At 50.3% G+C, this 18,324-nt stretch overlaps 2 protein-coding genes and 1 pseudogene across 3 annotated transcripts; all 3 read left to right on the forward strand.

Moving 5' to 3' along the window:
- Positions 1-1,907: 1,907 nt before the first annotated feature.
- LOC150051108 (small ribosomal subunit protein uS2-like) lies at positions 1,908-3,411 on the forward strand (annotated as a pseudogene).
- A 4,829-nt stretch (positions 3,412-8,240) lies between these two features.
- On the forward strand, positions 8,241-9,834 carry LOC150051109 (uncharacterized). The gene is made up of 3 exons (XM_090349848.1): positions 8,241-8,855; positions 9,190-9,386; positions 9,485-9,834. Exons 1-3 carry the CDS (start codon positions 8,458-8,460, stop codon positions 9,592-9,594), a joined length of 705 nt encoding a protein of 234 aa, XP_090205974.1. The 5' UTR covers positions 8,241-8,457; the 3' UTR covers positions 9,595-9,834.
- Positions 9,835-10,504: 670 nt separating this feature from the next.
- On the forward strand, positions 10,505-17,917 carry LOC150051110 (uncharacterized). 2 transcript variants are annotated; one of them, XM_090349844.1, is made up of 4 exons: positions 10,505-10,854; positions 14,826-15,599; positions 15,943-16,133; positions 17,284-17,917. In XM_090349844.1, exons 2-4 carry the CDS (start codon positions 15,202-15,204, stop codon positions 17,646-17,648), a joined length of 954 nt encoding a protein of 317 aa, XP_090205970.1. In that variant the 5' UTR covers positions 10,505-10,854; positions 14,826-15,201; the 3' UTR covers positions 17,649-17,917. The 2 variants fall into 2 exon arrangements, with proteins under 2 accessions (XP_090205970.1, XP_090205971.1); XM_090349845.1 differs by having other exon boundaries at positions 10,505-10,599.
- The last annotated feature ends 407 nt before the right edge of the window (positions 17,918-18,324 follow it).

Genomic DNA, 18,324 nt, shown 5'->3' on the forward strand with positions numbered 1-18,324 from the left:
AATGCAGTGCATCTCCAGGACAAAACAACGAGCTTTTCCCTCGCTCACCAGGCATGGCTCCATTCAGCGTTGTTACCCCTCTGCTTCTACCGCAATCCGAGGACATTGAGGAGGAGGAGGAGCAGGTGGCCGCCGAGATGGCGGTGGCCAAGGAGGAGTTCCAGGCGAGTGGACCGCGCAGGCCCCAAGTTCACGGCCCCGCAGCCCAAGGTGGCCAACTGGTCCGAGGGTGTGCAGGTGCCCTCCATGCCCATCCAGCAGTTCCCCATGGAGGACTGGAGCGGGAAGCCCACCACCGAGGACTGGTCTGCAGCGCCCACAGCGCAGGCCACTAAGTGGGTGGGGACCATGCCGGAATGGTCCTGAGCAGGTGAGGGCCACGCCAGAGGAGAATAAACGATTCCCCCAGAAAAAAAAAAAATTGAGATTTTTCCCCACCTCTAGTTCTCTCCTTCTCTTTCCCTCTCCTGCCCCTATCCCTCGACCTGGCCTTGCGGGGGGCCAGGTACCGCTCTAGGAATCGATTATCACTCACACTGTCTGACTCAGAGTCTGAGTTGGGGGCGTCTTCTCTGGGCCCAGAGGTCTATGCAGAGAGTAGCTGTGTGTCATTGGCATGGAGTGCCGGCAACAGGTCATGGTGATCTGCCAGGTGAAGTCCTGGTGGGCTGGGAGGGAGTAGTAGAAATACTGTTCCAGAGCAGGCTGCTGCCGACTGCAATCTTCATTTGTCCAGTCTTTTCTGCAGGAACACATTTCCTCAAGTTTCCTAGTTCTGTTTTCATGTCATGCCTTAATTTTTTTTGGGGGGGGGATTCATGGGACCTGAATTCAGGGTCTGGGCACTGTCCCTGAGCTCTTCACCTCAAGTCTACTATGCTATTCTTGGAGCCACAGCCCCACTTCACATTTTCTAGTGATGAATTAGAGATAAGAGTCTCAAGGTCTTTTGTGCCGGGGCTGGCTTTGAACCTGAATCCTCAGATCTCAGCCTCCAGAGTAGCTAGGATTACAGATGTGAGCTACCACGCCCTGCCTGGACTTTTCTGGGTTTTAAAGAGAGGAGAAGCCTTGCCCTGGCCACCCCCCCCTTCTTCCCCAGGCTTCAGCCTTCTAGGCAAGCCACCTGCGCGGGCCCTGGGCAGGTCCTTGGTGCCAGTGGTGACTCCTCCCCTGCAGGTTGCAGGCTGGCCTAGGTGTCCACCTCTGTGTCTTCTGCTCCCCACTTCCCAGGATGCTTGGCTTTCCTAGTCCACTCACTGGTCTGGAGACAGGGCTTTCAGCTGCTCTCTCCAGCAGCGACCAGGAATCCTATGGTAGAGAAATAATATACAAGTGTCATACAAAATGGGGGGAGGGGCAGGTGGCGGTGGGAAGCAGCAGGTCCCCAGCAAGGCTGCCCATCTGGCCAGCCCCACAGCCCCTGCTGCCGGGCTTGTGACAGGATTGCCAGAGCCCATCATCCAGGTTTGTCAAAGCACCGGTTCCCAGGCACTTCTAGGTTAATCCAGGGTCCCTGGCACACCCAAGGCTGGGTTTGCAGCTCACACCTTCCACACAAGACGCTCTTGGAAAGTTCGCCGGCTGGCCTCTGCCTGGTCCTTTCGGCAACAGAAGGTTAGGCTCTCTCTGGGCTGTGCTGGGTCCACAAGGGATAGGGAACAGCCCCGGGATCCTCATTACAAACGGGTTCAGACACCCTGGAACTCTACACGTGGTTATCACCCCAATATTTTCTTGCTACTTCCTTCTATTTTTGACCTTCTCATTGAAGAAACAAAGCACACAGCAGAGAAGACAAGTACCCAAAAGCATCTCCAGAACAAAACATTGAGCTTTTCCTCACTCACCAGGCTGGGTTCCATTCGGGGTTGTTCCTGTCGTAACTTCCCAGGGAAATTCACACAATGTCCGGAACCCTGGATGTGCTGCAGATGAAGGAGGAGGACGTGCTGAAGTTCCTGGTGGTGGCCACCCACCTGGACGCCACCAACCTGCTCTTCCAGATGGAGCAGTACTTCTACAAGTATATCTACAAGTACATCATCTGGGAGAAGCTGCTGTCTGCCTGAGCCATCATAGCTGTTGAGAACCCGGCCAAAGTCAGCGCCGTCTCATCCCGCAACACCGGCCAGCACGTGGTGTTGAAGCTCATGGTGGCCACAGGCGCCAGGGGAGCCATGCCAATCGCCGGGCACTTCATGCTTTGGACCTCTGCCAGTCGCGCCTGCTGGTGGTGACCGACCCGTGGACTGACCACCTGCTGCTCACTAGGCCTCCCAGGTCAATATGCCCACCGTTGGGTTGTGCAACACTGAGTCACTGCTGCGCTAGGTGGACATCGCCATGTCCTGCAACACCCAGGGTGTGCACTCGGTGGGCCTTGGTTGTGCCCTTGGTTGGTGTGCCCAGAGATGTACTTTACACTAGCTACTGTTCTATTCCTCTGAGCCTAGATATCTGGGCTCTTAGGTACTTTACTCTTTTCTTTTTTCTTTTTTTTTTTTTTTTGCCAGTCCTGAGCTTGAGCTCAGGGCCTGAGCACTGTCCTTGGATTTTCTCAAGGCTAGAGCTCTATCACTTGAGCCTCAGTACCACTTTCGGCTTTTTTTTATGTATGTGGTACCGAGGAATCGAACCCGGGTCTTCATGCATGCTAGGCAAGCACTTTAACCACTAGGTTAACTCCCGGCCCCAAGTATTTTACTCTTATTCTATCTAGTAAGCCATTCTAGTGCACTACTCTTGAGCCAAGCTCCACTTCCCGTTTTCTAGAGTATAACCAGAGATAAAAGTGTCAGGTCCTTTTGTGCCGGGATTGGCTTTGAACCTGAATCCTCAGATCTTAGCCTCCAGAGTAGCTAGGATTACAGGTGTGAGCTACCACGCCCAGCCTGGCCTTTTCTGGGTTTTAAAGAGAGGAGAAGCCTTGCCCTAGTTGTCCCCTCCCCGCTTCTTCCCCAGGCTTCAGCCTTCTAGGCAGCCACCTGGGCGGGGCCTTGGCGCCAGCGGCGACTCCTCCCCTGCAGGTGGCAGGCTGGCCTAGGTGTCCTCTGTGTCTTCTGCTCCGCCCCCTTCCCAGGATGCTCTCCGGTGTGCGCATGCGCAGGTGCTGGACGCGGGCTTTCCTCTGGAGAAGCTCTTCCCACAGTCGGGCAGCGTCCTGCTCATCTCCCGTGGGTCCTCTGGTGCTGGAAGAGGTGGGGCGCTGGCGGAAGCTCTTCTCACACGTGGGACATTTAAAGGGCTCCTCGGCCAGGCCTGGTGGCCGTCCACTCAGGCCGCATAGAAGCGGCTGCCCTGGCTGCACCTCGGCTGCCGCCGCCCCTCTGCAGGTCCATTTGCCGCGCTGTGTGGCGCGGCCGCGGCCGCCTGGCCCCGAGCATCTTTGGGGCGTTGTCTGGGCCCTAGCTTTGGGAAATGCCCCCCTTTTTTGTGTGTGGGTCATGGGGCTTGAACTCAGCCTGGGCATTGTCCCTGAGCACTTCAGCTCAAGGATATCCTTGAGCCAAACCCCACTTCCCATTTTCTAGAGGTTAATTGGAGATGAGTCTCAGGTTCTTTTTTACCCAGGCTGGCTTTGAACCTTGCTCCTCAGATCTCAGCCTCCTAAGTAGGATTATAGGCACGAGCAACCTTCCATTAGTTATCTTGTCTGTTGGCTATGAAGAATTCCATTGTATATATATATATATATATATATATATATATATATATATATCCATTCATCTGCAGTAGGGCATCTGTTGCCTAAGCCAATTTTTTTTAATTAAAGAATTTATTAACATTGATTTTTACATCATATTTCAAATGATGTGTTTAACAAACAGGTATTCAAGAAGGGAATCTCTATATACAATCACTGGCACTTAGATTTTAGAACGTAATTAAAATTAGGCTGAGGGTTTGTATGTCATAGATACATATTAATCTATGTAATAAAACATTATGTCTTTAGAGTCATAAATTTTTATGTCTATGTAGTTGTGTTTATATTTCCATTACCATGTCCACAGCATTGGGTATGCAAATATTGAGTATTCGCTCTTGTACTGTTTGGATCTAATAGCCACATATTAAGGATTCCATGCACCTTTTTTTTTTTTTTGCCAGTCCTGGGCTTGAGCTCAGGGCCTGAGCACTGTCCTTGGACTTTCCAAGGTTAGAGCTTTATGGCTTGAGCTTCAGCACCACTTCTGGCTTTTTTCTATGTATGTGGTACCAAGGAATCGAACCCGGGGACTTTGTGCATGCTAGGCAAGCACTCTACCACTAGGCCAAACCCCTGGCCCTCCATGAGCCTTTTGTTCTTTTGGTCTTGTCTCACTCAACATGATTCGTTCTAGATTCATCCACTTCCTTGCAAATGCCATTATTTTATCTTGTCTGTTGGTTATGTAGACTTCTATTGTATATGTATATATACCACATTTTTTATATCCATTCCTCTGCAGTAGGGCATCTGGATTGTTTCCATTGCCTGGCTATTGTAAACAGTGCAGAGATGAACATAGCTGAGCAGGTGTATCATATCTTGGGTTTTGATGTTCAGAATAGATGCCCAGAAGTGGTATGGCGGGATCGTAGGGAAGGTCGATTTTCAGTTCTTTAAGAAACTTCCACACTGCTTTCCAGAGTGGCTGAACTAGCTTACAATCCCACTAGCAGTGCAGTAGGGTTCCTTTTTCTCCACAACCCTGCCAGCATCTGTAATTGTCTAGAGTTCAGAATCTTGGTCATTCTGGTTGGGGCAAGGGGGTATCTTAGGGTTGTTTTTATTTGCATTTCCTTTATGAACATGGATGATGAGCATTTTCTCATATGCTTTTCTGCTATTTTAACCTCTTCTTTTGATAAGTCTCTCTTTAGTTCCCTTGCCCATTTAGTGAATGGTTTGTTGGGTTTGTGGGGGATTAGTTTCTTGAGTTCCTTGTAGGTACTGGATATTAAGCATTTGTCAGACGTATTATTGGTAAATATCTTTTCCCTGGGTACCTCCTTCTACAAGACGTTTAAAGATGAAGTAACACCTATACTATTGAAACTCTTCTGAGAAATGGAAGCAGAAGGAGCAATACCAAACTCATTTTATGAAGCTAATATACTCATCCCCAAACCAGGGAAAGGCCCAACAAAAAAAGAAAACTACAGACCTATCTCTCTAATGAACACAGATGCAAAACTCCTCAGTAAAATACTAGCCAACAGAATTCAGAAACAAATGAAAAAAAATACACTAGGATGAAGTAGGCTTCATCCCACAGAGGCAAGGCTGGTTTAACATTCACAAATGAGTCAATGTAATACATCATAGTAATAGACCTAAGAATAAGAATCATATGATCATTTCTCCGGACGCAGAAAAGGCGTTTGACAAAATACAACATGCATTCATGTTGAAAGCACTAGAAAAAATAGGAATAAGAGGTACATTCCTTAAAATAATTAAAGCCATATATGACAAACCTACAGCCAGAATTATACTAAATAGTGAAAGACTGGAACCATATACCTGAAAATCAGGAATTAGACAGGGATGCCCACTCTTTCCACTTCTCTTCAATATAGTGCTGGAACCCTTAGCCAGAGCAATAAGGCAAGAGAAGGACATCAAAGGGATCCACATAGGGAAAGAAGAAATTAAACTATTCCTATTCGCAGATGACATGATCCTCTAGCTGAATGACCCAATAAACTACATTCCCAAACTCCTAGAATTAATAAACCACTTTAGCAAAGTGGCAGTATACAAAATTAACCTGCAAGTTGGTAGCCTTCTTGTACATCAACAATACACAAACAGAAGGCCAAATCAAGAAAATGATACCATTTGCAGTAGCCCCCAAAAGAATAAAATACTTAGGAATTAACTGAACCAACGATGTAAGGGAATTATTTAATGAAAACTATAAAAGCCTAATGAAAGAAATTAAGGAGGAAACCAGGAAATGGAAAGACATCCCATGCTCATGGGTAGGGAGAACCAATATAGTGAAAATGGCCGTACTGCCCAAATTGATATAAAAAATTCAATGCAATCCCCATCAAAATCCAAAAGACATTCCTTACTAAAATAGAAGATATAATCCAAAGGTTCATATGGAACAAGAAAAGACCTAGAATAGCCAAAACGATTCTAGGCAAAAAGAGAAATGCAGGTGGTATTATAATACCAGACTTCAAACTCTACTATAGAGCCATAATAACGAAAACAGCATGGTATTGGCACAAAAATAGACCAGAACATCAATGGAACAGAATAGAAGATCCAGAAATAGAACCACAGACCTATAGTCAACTTATAATTGACAAAGGAACCAAAGATATATAGTGGAACAAACACAGCCTATTCAATTATTGGTGCTGGCAAAACTGGGCACCCACATGCAGAAAACTAAAAATTGACCCTAGACTTTTGCCATGCACAAGCATTAACTCAAAATGGATCAAAGACTTCAATATCTGAAAGGAAACTTTGAAACTGCTACATGATAGAGTTGGAGAGAAACTGAACTCATAGGCACAGGCAAAAGATTCCTGAACAGAATCCCAGGGTCACAACAGATTGGACAGAGACTGAATAAATGGGACTACCTAAAAATAAAAAGTTTCTGCACAGATAAAAGCATAGCCACTAAAGTAGAGAGACAGCCAACCAATTGGGAAAAGATATTTACGAATAATACATCAGACAAATGCTTAATATTCAGTATCTACAGGGAACTCAAGAAACTAAAGCTGAGAGAGACTTTTATATCATCCTTATCCTGATTCATTTTACAATTAGATATATTAGAGGCATTTTAGTAAACAACAACGTCTGCTCAATGCCCAAATACACCAAGTAGAAAACAGTGCCAAGTTTGGACTTGTGGCACAGTGCTGTTATTCCTAGCAGTAAAAACTGTCATTTGAAGTCAAAAGTTTTCTAATGTACCAAGACATGTGAAAGGGTATCAATGTATGTGAATTAATGCACCGTCTATCTGGCAAATATCATGTAACCCTTTTACTAATTACAATAAAAAAAATAAAGCAAAAAAAAAAGTTTTCTAAGACTTAACAAAAGCAAAACAACAAAAATCCTAAAAATCCTAACCAGTTCCTGTTTAGAACTTTGAACACATCTATTAAATCTCATTATAAACCATAACCCTAGGTGAGCTCTATTCCTATTCATCTTCTTGTTGCTTTAATGGAAATTAAATGGGCTTGTGTGGCAACGATTTCTTTGAGTGCAGTTTGAAGCTAGCCAACGCAGAGGAAAATCTGTCTAAACTCCATTTCCAAACTAGGCAGCAAAGACCCAGGCTGGAAGCAGGCCTCAAGATCTCCAGCCAGCCAAAGGCTGAAAGTGGCACTGTGACTCAGAATGATAGGATGCTAGCCTTGAGCAGAAGTGCTTGGGAACAGTGCTCAGGCCTTCAGCTCTAACTCCCATAAATGCCAACTAGGACAAGCCATGCCAGCAGCAGCTCCAGTCCAGCTCTAGCCTCTGACTGGTTACTTCTAGCCCATCCACCATAATCCCCCTACCCGCTTGCCACAACCCTAGAACTCCACTGGGGCTGGGTGAAATTACTTCCCCTTGTCCTCCTATGTCTCTGAACCCTTCCAAAACCTTCTCAACCTATCCCCCTTTGACACAATGTATGAGTGCCCTATGTCTCCCCCTGGAATTCTCACCCAATTCTCACAATTCCCTCACACCTCCTCCCTGCTCTCCTTACTCACTTCTGTAAAGCTCTCTGGGAAGATGTGGATTCTACAGCCCCTTCCCCAGAAAAAAACTGCCACGGTCCCTTTCAAGATAAGGGACTATCTAGCCTCGGCTTACCCTACCTCCTCCACCTCCTTGGGAGCCTAAATGGACAGGCCTGCATGAGGTCCTTCTAACCAGCCCTACAGCACTCCAATAAACAGCCTGGATTCACATTAGCCAAAGTCAGCCCTACAGAGCCCCTTCTTAGAAGGCGATTCGCACAGGACCCCTCACAGTTCCTCTGAAAAGGACTACAGACGCATCTCCTCAGGAGGACTGCTTGGGCTGGCCTCATGCCAGATCTCTCATTTCACCTTTCAAGGGGCCTGTTCCTCCTTCAGGGCCCTGACATCCCAGGCAGTCAGCAGCATGACCGCCACCTCCCCCCCCTCCCCGCCCACCCATCCTGGTCACCATGGAAACAAGGGGACCTACGTCAGGCACCCCAGATGACCCCAGAGCTGGGAGCTGGGGGCCAACCGTGGCAACAGACTGTGCGCAGGAAGAGGAGGAGCCAGGAAGGGAAGTGCCTCAGCTGAGAGGCCCCGAGGACCCCATACAGCCGCCCCCTCTCACTCCCTCCTCTGGCACTGCTCCCGCCCCAGCTCTTGCACAGAGCAATAGAAATATTGTTCCAGAGCAGGCTGCTGCCCACTGCCCTCCCAGCCCACCAGGACTTCACCTGGCAGATCACCATGACCTGTTGCCAGCACTCCATGCCAATGACGCACAGCTACTCTCTGCATAGATCTTTGGGCCCGGAGAAGACGCCCCCTGACTCAGACTCTGAGTCAGACAGCGTGATTGATAATGGATTCCTAGAGCGGTACCTGGCCGCCCGCAAGGCCAGGTTGAAGGCCAAGGGCAGGAGAAAAGGTCGGCGCAGAGGGAAGAAGCAGCAGCCCCCTGACTCCCAGGTCCTGAGAATGATCGAACGACTCCGGCCACCCCAGCCCCAGGAGGAGGAGCAGCCTGAGCCTAGGGATGAGGGCTTCAACCTGGACCAAATCCCGTATCTGCCCACATTATTTTACGGGTCCATTGCATACTGCATCATGTTCTACTTCTTAACCAATCTCCATTACCAGCTTGTGTATGTAGCCAGAGAGGGACCTGAGCAGGGGAGGGAGATGGGGGGAGGAAGGGGAGGGAGGGAACTGGAAGGTAGGGAAAAATCTGTGTTTTGTTCTGAGGATGCACTGCGTTGTGTTTGTGTTGCTTCTAGGGGGTATTTGTCTTCCCTGCTGTGTGCTTTGTTTTATAAGTGAGAAGGTCGAAAATAGCAGGTAGGAAGGAAATTGCGGTGATAATCATGTGTAGAGTTCTAGGGTACCAGAACGCCATTTGTAATGGGATCCTGGGGCTGTTCCCTATCCCCTGTGGACCCGGAACAGCCCAGAGAGACCCTAACTTTCCATTACCTAAAGGACCAGGCAGATGACAGCCGGCGAACTTTCCGACAGCGTCTTGCCTAGAAGGTGTGCACTGCAGACCCAGAATGGGGTGTGCAAGGGACCCTGGATAAGCCTGGAGGTACCTGAGAACCGGTGCTTTGAGAAACCGGGACGAACGGGTCTGGCAGTCCGGTCACGCGGCCGGCAGCAGGGGAGTAGGGGCTGGCCAGGTGAGCAGCCTTGCTGGGGACCCTGCTATCTCCCACTCCCATCTGCCCCTCCACCCCATTTTCAATGACACTTGTATATTTTTTTTTACCTACCATAGATGTGCTGATTGCTGCTGGAGAGAGCTATGAGAGCCCTGTACCCAGACCGGTGGACCGGGAAAGCCATTCCAACGAAGTGTCGTGGACTCCCTGCGTATCCAATGTATAAAACTTGTGGGGACACAGGACTGACATTCATGCACACCGCAGGCTGAGACTTTGGTTGTGGTCTGTAGCGGGGAAGGCAGGACTCGAGGACTCCTGCAGGCTTCACTCTGGACCCGAAGCCTCCTAAGACCGTGGTGGAAGAGCTGCAGGGAGGGGGGTTGGCATGTTACACTAAAGCGTAAACATTCACTTTCCTGACCAATTGTAGCTGTCGCTTCTTTCACTTTAAACAAATGTCTGTCATTATGGTAGCTTCAATTAATTAAACCACTTTTGTGTGTCTGTTTCTTTTCTTGTCGTCCTCACTCCTCCATTCAATTCCCGCTGTACCAGGAGCCCTGCTAGAGTCCCAGGTTTCCCTGTAATCCTGGCAGTGTGCTTCCTGGCCCTCGAGATGGCGCTCATGCTCCAGCATTCCAGGGCGCATCTACTCTGCACTGCCCAGGGAAAGGGGTTTCTTTTCCTTTTCAGGAGATTGCCTGCTGCTCTAGGTGGCTCACACCTTCCAGGTCCCGGGCGCTGTGCTGTGGACCTGGTTCTAGTTCTTTCTTGTCTTGAAAGAGAGCAGAAGCCATGCCTTGCACCTGGCCCTGGCTGCCCCTCCTTCATCCGGGCCTGGCATGGGCCTAATAGACAGCCATAGGCCCGGCCCTGCGCAGGCCCTGGGCGGGGCCTGGGCACCCACTGTGGCTGCTGCAGGTGGCAGGCTGGCCTAGGTGTCCTCTGTGTCTTCTGCTCCGCCCCCTTCCCAGGATGCTCTCCGGTGTGCGCATGCGCAGGTGCTGGACGCGGGCTTTCCTCTGGAGAAGCTCTTCCCACAGTCGGGGCAGCGTCCTGCTCATCTCCCGTGGGTCCTCCGGTGCTGGAAGAGTTGTGGCGCTGGCCGAAGGTCTTCTCACACGTGGGACATTTAAAGGGCTCCTCGGCCAGGCCTGGTGGCCGTCCACTCGGGCCGCATAGAAGCAGCCGCTCTCGCGGCCCCTCAGCTGCCGCCGCCCTTCTGCAGGTCCGTTTGCAACGTCGGACAGCGCAGCCGCGGCCGTCCGGCCCCGAGCTTCTTCTCTGGGACTTTGTCTGTACCCCAGCTTCGGGAAATGCTCCCCTTCGGTTTCCGTAGAGCCCTGGTGAGGGCCCACGGTCCACTGTCTACCCGACTCCACTATCTTCTTCCACTGAAGTACTCATTTCCCAAGGCGGCACAGCTCGGAAGCATCCGCCCTGCCGAGCGCCGCTCGGTGCCGCCTCTCCGCGCGTCAGCAAGGTCTTGTCGATTCTCTTCCCCTAACTCCCTATCCCGGTGTTCCGTGATACTGTTTGCTCCTGGACAGGATATCTGTTGTCCTGTAATGCCAGCCTGTTCCTTATAGCTACTTTACAAAACAAAGACAAAAAAAAAAAACAAACCCTCGCTTTAAAAGCATGTGTGTGTGTACAGAACTAGAGTACTATGTTTGTTTGTTTGTTCTGGTAGGACATGGGGCTTGAACTGGGCCTGGGCGCTGCTGTCCCTGAGCTCTTCAGCTCAAAGCTACTGTCCTACCCCTGAGCCAAGCCCCACTTCCTGCTTTCTAAGGGTTAATTGGAGATGAGTCTCAGGTCCTTTTCTCTTGTACCTGGGTGGCTTGGAAACTTGATCCTCAGATCTCAGCTTCCAGAGTAGCTACAATTACAGGCATGAGCCACCGCACCCAGCTTAGGCTGGCTTGTTCGCGCTCTCTCTCTCTCTCTCTCTCTCTCTCTCTCTCTCTCTCTCTCTCTCTCTCTCTCTCTCTCTCTCTCTCTCTCTCTTTGTTCCAGTCCTGGACATTTAATGGGCTCCTCAGCCAGGCCTGGTCGAAGTCCGCTCAGGCCGCATCTGCTGCACATCAGCTTCTACTGAAGGTCCATTTGCCACATTAGGTGGCAAGGTCATGGCCGCCTCCGGATTCTTCTTAGGGGCTTTGTCTAGACCAGAGCTTTCAGGAAATGTCCCTGTTGTGAGCATAAAGATGTTAAGGTAGAACAGGGTAATGATGTGAAAATAGTAACATAATGAACATGATGTGTAAATACTAATGAATATGATTAGTATGAAAAACAGTGGGATGCAGTACAGCTAAAATACTTGAAGAAGTTTATTGCCAATGCAAACTTGTATCTACAGGCATGTGGACATGGAAGATAAAGCCGATGCAGGACACATATGACTGAAACCATAGGAACTGTCAGGAGCATGGCTTACAAGATAGAGTAATCATGAAATACCTGCAAGTCCAGATACCTGGGCACAGGAATAGAGCTGTAGCTAGAGTAAAGCACCACCAACCAAGGTTTAACCAATCCAAATCAAGCAAGAAGGAGTTTGGGCCAGAGAGTAGCAACCAGGACCAATATAAGAAAAGAACTCAGAATGAGGAACAGCACTTCTACTGGCCTTAAAGGAGACTGTGGTTCAAGGATCTTTGCCCTGCAGAAGCTGCTTCTTGCTCCAGAGGACCAAGGAGGACCAAGACTTGTGCAGCCACGGAACTCACACCACAGCAGGACTGGGATTTGCGCCTAACAGCTGTCGGGCAGGCCCTGTTGTACTGTGATGTGGCTCAAGGGGTAGGGCGGTAGAGGTGAAGAGCTCAGGGACACCCAGAGAAGATGGAGTGGGTTTTGGTAAACTAGCTGTATGGTACAGGCTTTGATTGGGGGACAATCGATGTCCCACTTTGCCACGAACAATATCATGGGACACAGGGAAAGGGAGTTAGGGGATCAGAATCCTTTGGTTGGAAAACAACTTATAAAGAGGTGTAGTGAGACCGCACAGGGCAGCTGGGACAGCGGTGGGCAGGCTCGGAAGCTTCAGGGCTTTGCCACCTTGGGGAAGGAGGACTTTGCTGGGAAGAAGACAGTGTAGTCCAGCAGACAGTTGGGCCTGGGAGGCTACAGTAGCCAAAGTAGGGTCTGGTGAGCAAGGGAAGTAATTCATCAATAGGCAGGTAATATGATGCAACATAGTTTATTGATTTAACATAGCTTAGCAGAGTTACACTATATTCTAGCTAATATCTTCTAGTAGTAACGTGCCTAATTCTTTTTTTTTTTTTTTTTGCCAGTCTTGGGCTTGAGCTCAGGGCCTGAGCACTGTCCTTGGGATTTTCTCAAGGCTGGAGCTCTACCACTTGAGCCTCAGCACTACTTCTGGCTTTTTTCTATGTATATGGTACCAAGGAATCATACCCGGGTCTTTGTGCATGCCAGGCAAGCACTCTACCACTAGGCCAAACTCCTGGCGCCTAACATGCCTAATTCTATCCTGCCTATCCAGCACACCTGCTGGACTCACCTCTCTGATATCTCTTAGGCCTATGAAGTGCTGGCAACAGGTCATTGGGATCTGCCAGGTGAAATCCTAAAGGGTTGGGAGGGCAGCAGCCTACTCTGGAACAGTATTTCTACTGTTCCTGAGGGGTGGGGCCAGCAAGGTGGGGGGCAGCTGTGCAGTCCTCTGGGCCTCTCAGCTGATGTGTTTCCCTTCCTGGCTCCTCCTCTTCCTGATCACTGCCTGTTGCCAAGGTTGGCTCCCTAGCCCCCAGCTTTGGAGTCCACTGGGGAGCCTTTGCATAGGTTTCTATGGCAACCAGGCTGTTAAGGGAGGGTTGGGGGAGGTGGCAGTCATGCTGCTGGCTGGGATCTCAGGACTTGAAAGTTGAATTTGGCCCCAAGTGAAAAGCTGTAAAATGGAGCAAAAATGTGGTTTATGTCTATATTCTGTAATCCCAGCTAAGATACTCCACCTGAGGATCTCAGTTTGGAGCCAGTAAAGCAGTAGAGTATTGTTTTGTTTGATGGTCATGGGGCCTGAACTCTGGGCCTGGGTGCTGTTCCTGAGTTCTTCAACTCAATGCTACTGTCCTATCCCTTGAGCCACACCATAGTCGAACAGTGCCTGCCTGTCAGTTATTAGATGCAGCTCCCAGTCCTGTCGCGGTGTGAGCTCCAGGGCTACATAAGTCTTGGTCTTCCTCGGTTCTCTCAAGCAAGGAAGAACTCTTGCATGACCAAAGATCCTCAAACCACAGTCTCTGTTAAGGCCAGCAGAAGTGCTGTCCCTCACTCTGGGTCCTTTGCTTATATTGGTCCTTGGCTGCTCCTCTCTGGCCCAAACTCCATGTTTTATTTGGATTGGTTATGCCCTTGGTTGGTGGTACCCAGAGATGTACTGGTATTTTCCTCTAGCTATTACTCAATCTCCTATGCCCAGGTGTCTGGGCTCAGGCATTTTACAACTAGTCTATCTTGTAAGCCATGCTCTTGACAGTTCAGTCATATATGTCCTTGCATCAGTTTTATCTCCATGTCCACATGCCTTCAGATACAAGTTTGTATTGGCAAGATATTTCTTCAAGTATTTTAGCATCTGATGTTTTTCATTCTAATCATATTCATTATGTTAGTATTTTCCAATAATATTCATTTAGTGTTTTCATATTCATTTTTCTAGTATTTCACATCATATTTATTATGTTAGTATTTTCAGATCATTACCCTGTTCTACCTTCACATCTTTTTTTTTTTGCCAGTCCTGGGCTTGAGCTCAGGGTCTGAGCACTGTCCTTGGACTTTCTCAAGGCTAGAACTCTACCACTTGAGCCTCAGCAACACTCTGGCTTTTTTTATGTATGTGGTACCGAGGAATCGAACCCCGGTCTTCGTGCATGCTAGGCAAGCACTTTAACCACTAGGCCAAATTCCCAGCCCCTACCTTCACATCATTATGCTCACAGCACACACTGAATGACTAAAATAAATAAAACTGGGACATGGTAAATTACCCTAGTCACTAAAACACAGAGGCCAAAGGAGGCTGTGCTCAGAACTGGTGGACCCAGGCTCACTAGCTATGGAGATATGATCATATAGAGTGATATTCTACAAAAACAACTCCAAGAAACGGAAACAAGAGACTCTTGAGTTACCATTGTGGCTGTTTTAGTTTTTCTTTTGTTTTGCTAGTTTGTTTGCATTTGCGAGGAGAGGGGAGGGGAAGCACAGAAAATGTACGGTGGCTCAAAGTGATAGAGAGCTAAGATTTGATCGATAGTGGTCAATGACAGTGCCCACGCCCTGAGTTCAAGATCAACAACTGACAGAAAAAAAAATGTCCTTCCTGGCTTGGGATGGTTTCAAATCGAGATTCTCAGGTTGAGTAGCTTGGCTAGCATTACAGAATTATAAACCAGATTTTGCTCCATTTTACAGCTGGATGCCAGGTCTCTCATTCAAGCTTTCGGGGGCCCTGGTCCCCCTGGGGGTCCTGAGATACCAGCCAGCAATGAGACTACCGCCCCCGCTGGCCAGCCTGGTCGCCATGGAAACAAGGGGACCTACGCAAAGACTCCCCAGTCAACCCCAGAACTGAGAGCTGGGAGGCCAACCTTGGCAACAGGCTGTGAACAGGAAGAGGAGGAGCCAGGAAGGGAAGTGCCTCACCTGAGAGGCCCAGAAGACACCACACAGCATCTCCCCTCCCGCCCCCTCGCTGGCCCCACTTACCAGGAGCAGTAGAAATACTGTTCCAGAGCAGGCTGTGCCCATTGCCCTCCCAGCCCACCAGGACTGCACCTGGCAGATCACCATGACCTGTTGCCGGCACTCCATGTCAATGGCTCAAGGCTCCGTTCTGCATAGACCTCTGGGCCCAGATAAGATGCCCCCCGACTCGGACTCTGAGTCAGACAGAGTGATTGATAATGGATTCCTAGAGCGGTACCTGGCCGCCCGCAAGGCCAGGTTGAAGGCCAAGGGCAGGAGAAAAGGTCGGCGCAGAGGGAAGAAGCAGCAGCCCCCTGACTCCCAGGTCCTGAGAATGATCGAACGACTCTGGCGACCCCAGCCCCAGGAGGAGGAGCAGCCTGAGCCTCAGGATGAGGACTTCAACCTGGAAGAAATCCCGTATCTGTCCACATTATTTTACGGGGTCATTGCGTGCTGCGTCCTCTCCTTCTACTTCATCTATTTCTATTACCAGCTTGTGTATGTAGCCAGAGAGGGACCGGAGGGGGGAGGGAAAGGGAATGAGGACGGGAAAGGGAGGTGTAGGAAAGTAGGGAAAATCTCAGTGTTTGGTTCTGGAGATGCACCGCATTGTTTTCCTGTTGCTTCTGGGTACTTGTCTTCTCTGCTGTGAGCTTTGTCTGTTTCTTCAGTGAGAAGGTCGAAAATAGCAGGTAGGAAGGAAATATTGGGGTGATAATCACGTGTAGAGTTCCAGGGTGTCTGAACCCTGTTTGTAATGGGATCCCGGGGCTGTTCCCTATCCCTTGTGGACCTAGAAGAGCCCAGGGAGAGCCTAACCTTTTGTTGCCTAAATGACCAGGACGTTACCAGCCGGCGAACTTTCCAAGAGCGTCTTGCGTGGAAGGTGTGCGCTGCAGACCCAGAATGAGGTGTGCCCGGGACCCTGGATAAGCCTGGAGGTGCCTGGGAACCGGTGCTTTGAGAAACCTGCGCACAAGGGTCCGGAAAACTGGCCCCGGATCCGGCACCGCGGGAGGGCTGGCCGGCCAGGTGAGGGGCCTTCCTCTTGGGACTGTGCTACTTCCCGTCCCCAACCCCCTCCACCAACGCCCCCCTCCCCTTGCTTGCAGTGACTTATGTTGTATTTGTTTTCATGTGGTAGATTTCGGGGTTGGCGCTGGACAGAGCTATGAAAGCCCTGACCCCAGAGCTATGGACCGGGAAAGCCACGCCCAGGATGTGTGACTTGGGCTCCATGCATGGCCAGGCTATAATCTTGTGTGGACACAGGCCTGGCATTCGTGCACACTGCAGGCTGAGACTCGGGTTCCTGGTTGTAGTTTGTAGAGGGGCAGGCAGGATGTACGGAGTCCTGAGAGCTTCACTCTGGCCCCAAAGCCTCCAAGGATGATGACAGAAGCAGTGCGGGGAGGGGGATTGTCATGTTAGACTCATAGAAAGAAAGAAAGGGCCAGGAGTTTGGCCAAGGGGTAGAGTGCTTGCCTAGAATGCAGGAAGAACCGAGTTCGGTTAATAAAAAGTGGCAAGGGCTGCTTTGGTTCATGTGGTAGAGCTCTAGCTTTGAGAAAGCCCAAGGACAGTGCTCAGGCCCTGAGTTCGAGCTCCAGCACTAGCAAAAAACAAAAAGACTCAAAAAGCCTTAAGAAAGATGTAGCTGTCTGTTGTTGCTTCTTCACTTTAAACAAATGTCTGTCATTATGGTAGAGTAGCTCTGATTAAACCAGTTTTGTGTGTCTCCGTGTCTTGTTGTCACTCCTCTATTCGATTCCCGCTGTACCCGGAGCCCTGCTAGAGTCCCAGGTTTCCCTGTAATCCTGGCAGTGTGCTTCCTGGCCCTCGAGATGGCGCTCATGCTCCAGCATTCCAGGCCGTATCTACACTGCACTGCCCAGGGAAAGGGGTTTCTTTCCCTTTTCAGGAGATTGCCTGCTGCTCTAGGTGGCTCACACTGTAGACCTGGTTCGCAGCGCTCGCACAGTTCTTTCTCGTCTTGAAAGAGAGCAGAAGCCATGCCTTGCACCTGGCCCTGGCTGCCCCTCCTTCGTCCAGGCCTGGCATGGGCCTAATAGACAGCCATAGGCCCGGCCCTGCGCAGGCCCTGGGCGGGGCCTGGGCACCCACTGTGGCTGCTGCAGGTGGCAGGCTGGCCTAGGTGTCCTCTGCTCCGCCCCCTTCCCAGGATGCTCTCCGGTGTGCGCATGCGCAGGTGCTGGACGCGGGCTTTCCTCTGGAGAAGCTCTTCCCACAGTCGGGGCAGCGTCCTGCTCATCTCCCGTGGGTCCTCTGGTGCTGGAAGAGGTGGGGCGCTGGCCGAAGCTCTTCTCACACGTGGGACATTTAAAGGGCTCCTCGGCCAGGCCTGGTGGCCGTCCACTCGGGCCGCATAGAAGCAGCCGCTCTCGCGGCCCCTCAGCTGCCGCCGCCCTTCTGCAGGTCCGTTTGCAACGTCGGACAGCGCAGCCGCGGCCGTCCGGCCCCGAGCTTCTTCTCTGGGACTTTGTCTGTACCCCAGCTTCGGGAAATGCTCCCCTTCGGTTTCCGTAGACCCCTGGTGAGGGCCCACGGTCCACTGTCTACCCGACTCCACTATCTTCTTCCACTGAAGTACTCATTTCCCAAGGCGGCACAGCTCGGAAGCATCCGCCCTGCCGAGCGCCGCTCGGTGCCGCCTCTCCGCGCGTCAGCAAGGTCTTGTCGATTCTCTTCCCCTAACTCCCTATCCCGGTGTTCCGTGATACTGTTTGCTCCTGGACAGGATATCTGTTGTCCTGTAATGCCAGCCTGTTCCTTATAGCTACTTTACAAAACAAAGACAAAAAAAAAAAACAAACCGTGGGGCTCTGGTAAAGGTCCTGTCACATTTGGGACATTCATAGGGTTTCTCAGCCAGGCTTCCTCACTAGTCCACATTCATTTACAGGGTGTAACGAGCATAAAGAAGTGAAGGTAGAACAGAGGGTTCTACCCTTTGTGGGATGCGTCGCCACTCACACTGCGGCCGGACTGGGAGCTGCTAACATTGGACCCGCGGGCGCTGTTCGACTTTGGGATTAAGATAGATAGATGGATAGATCACATTTTTTGTATCCATTCATCAGCAGTAGCGCATCTGGGTTGTTTCCATCACTTGGCTATTATGAATAGTGTACAGATGAACATAGCTGACCAGGCGCCCTGGGCGCCGCCGTCACTGGCCTGCGGGCCGCTCCTCCCGCCCCGC

Source organism: Megascapheus bottae, chromosome 17 (genome assembly GCF_031878675.1).
Source record: "Megascapheus bottae isolate mThoBot1 chromosome 17, mThoBot2.hap1, whole genome shotgun sequence".
Taxonomy (NCBI): Eukaryota; Metazoa; Chordata; class Mammalia; order Rodentia; family Geomyidae; genus Megascapheus; species Megascapheus bottae.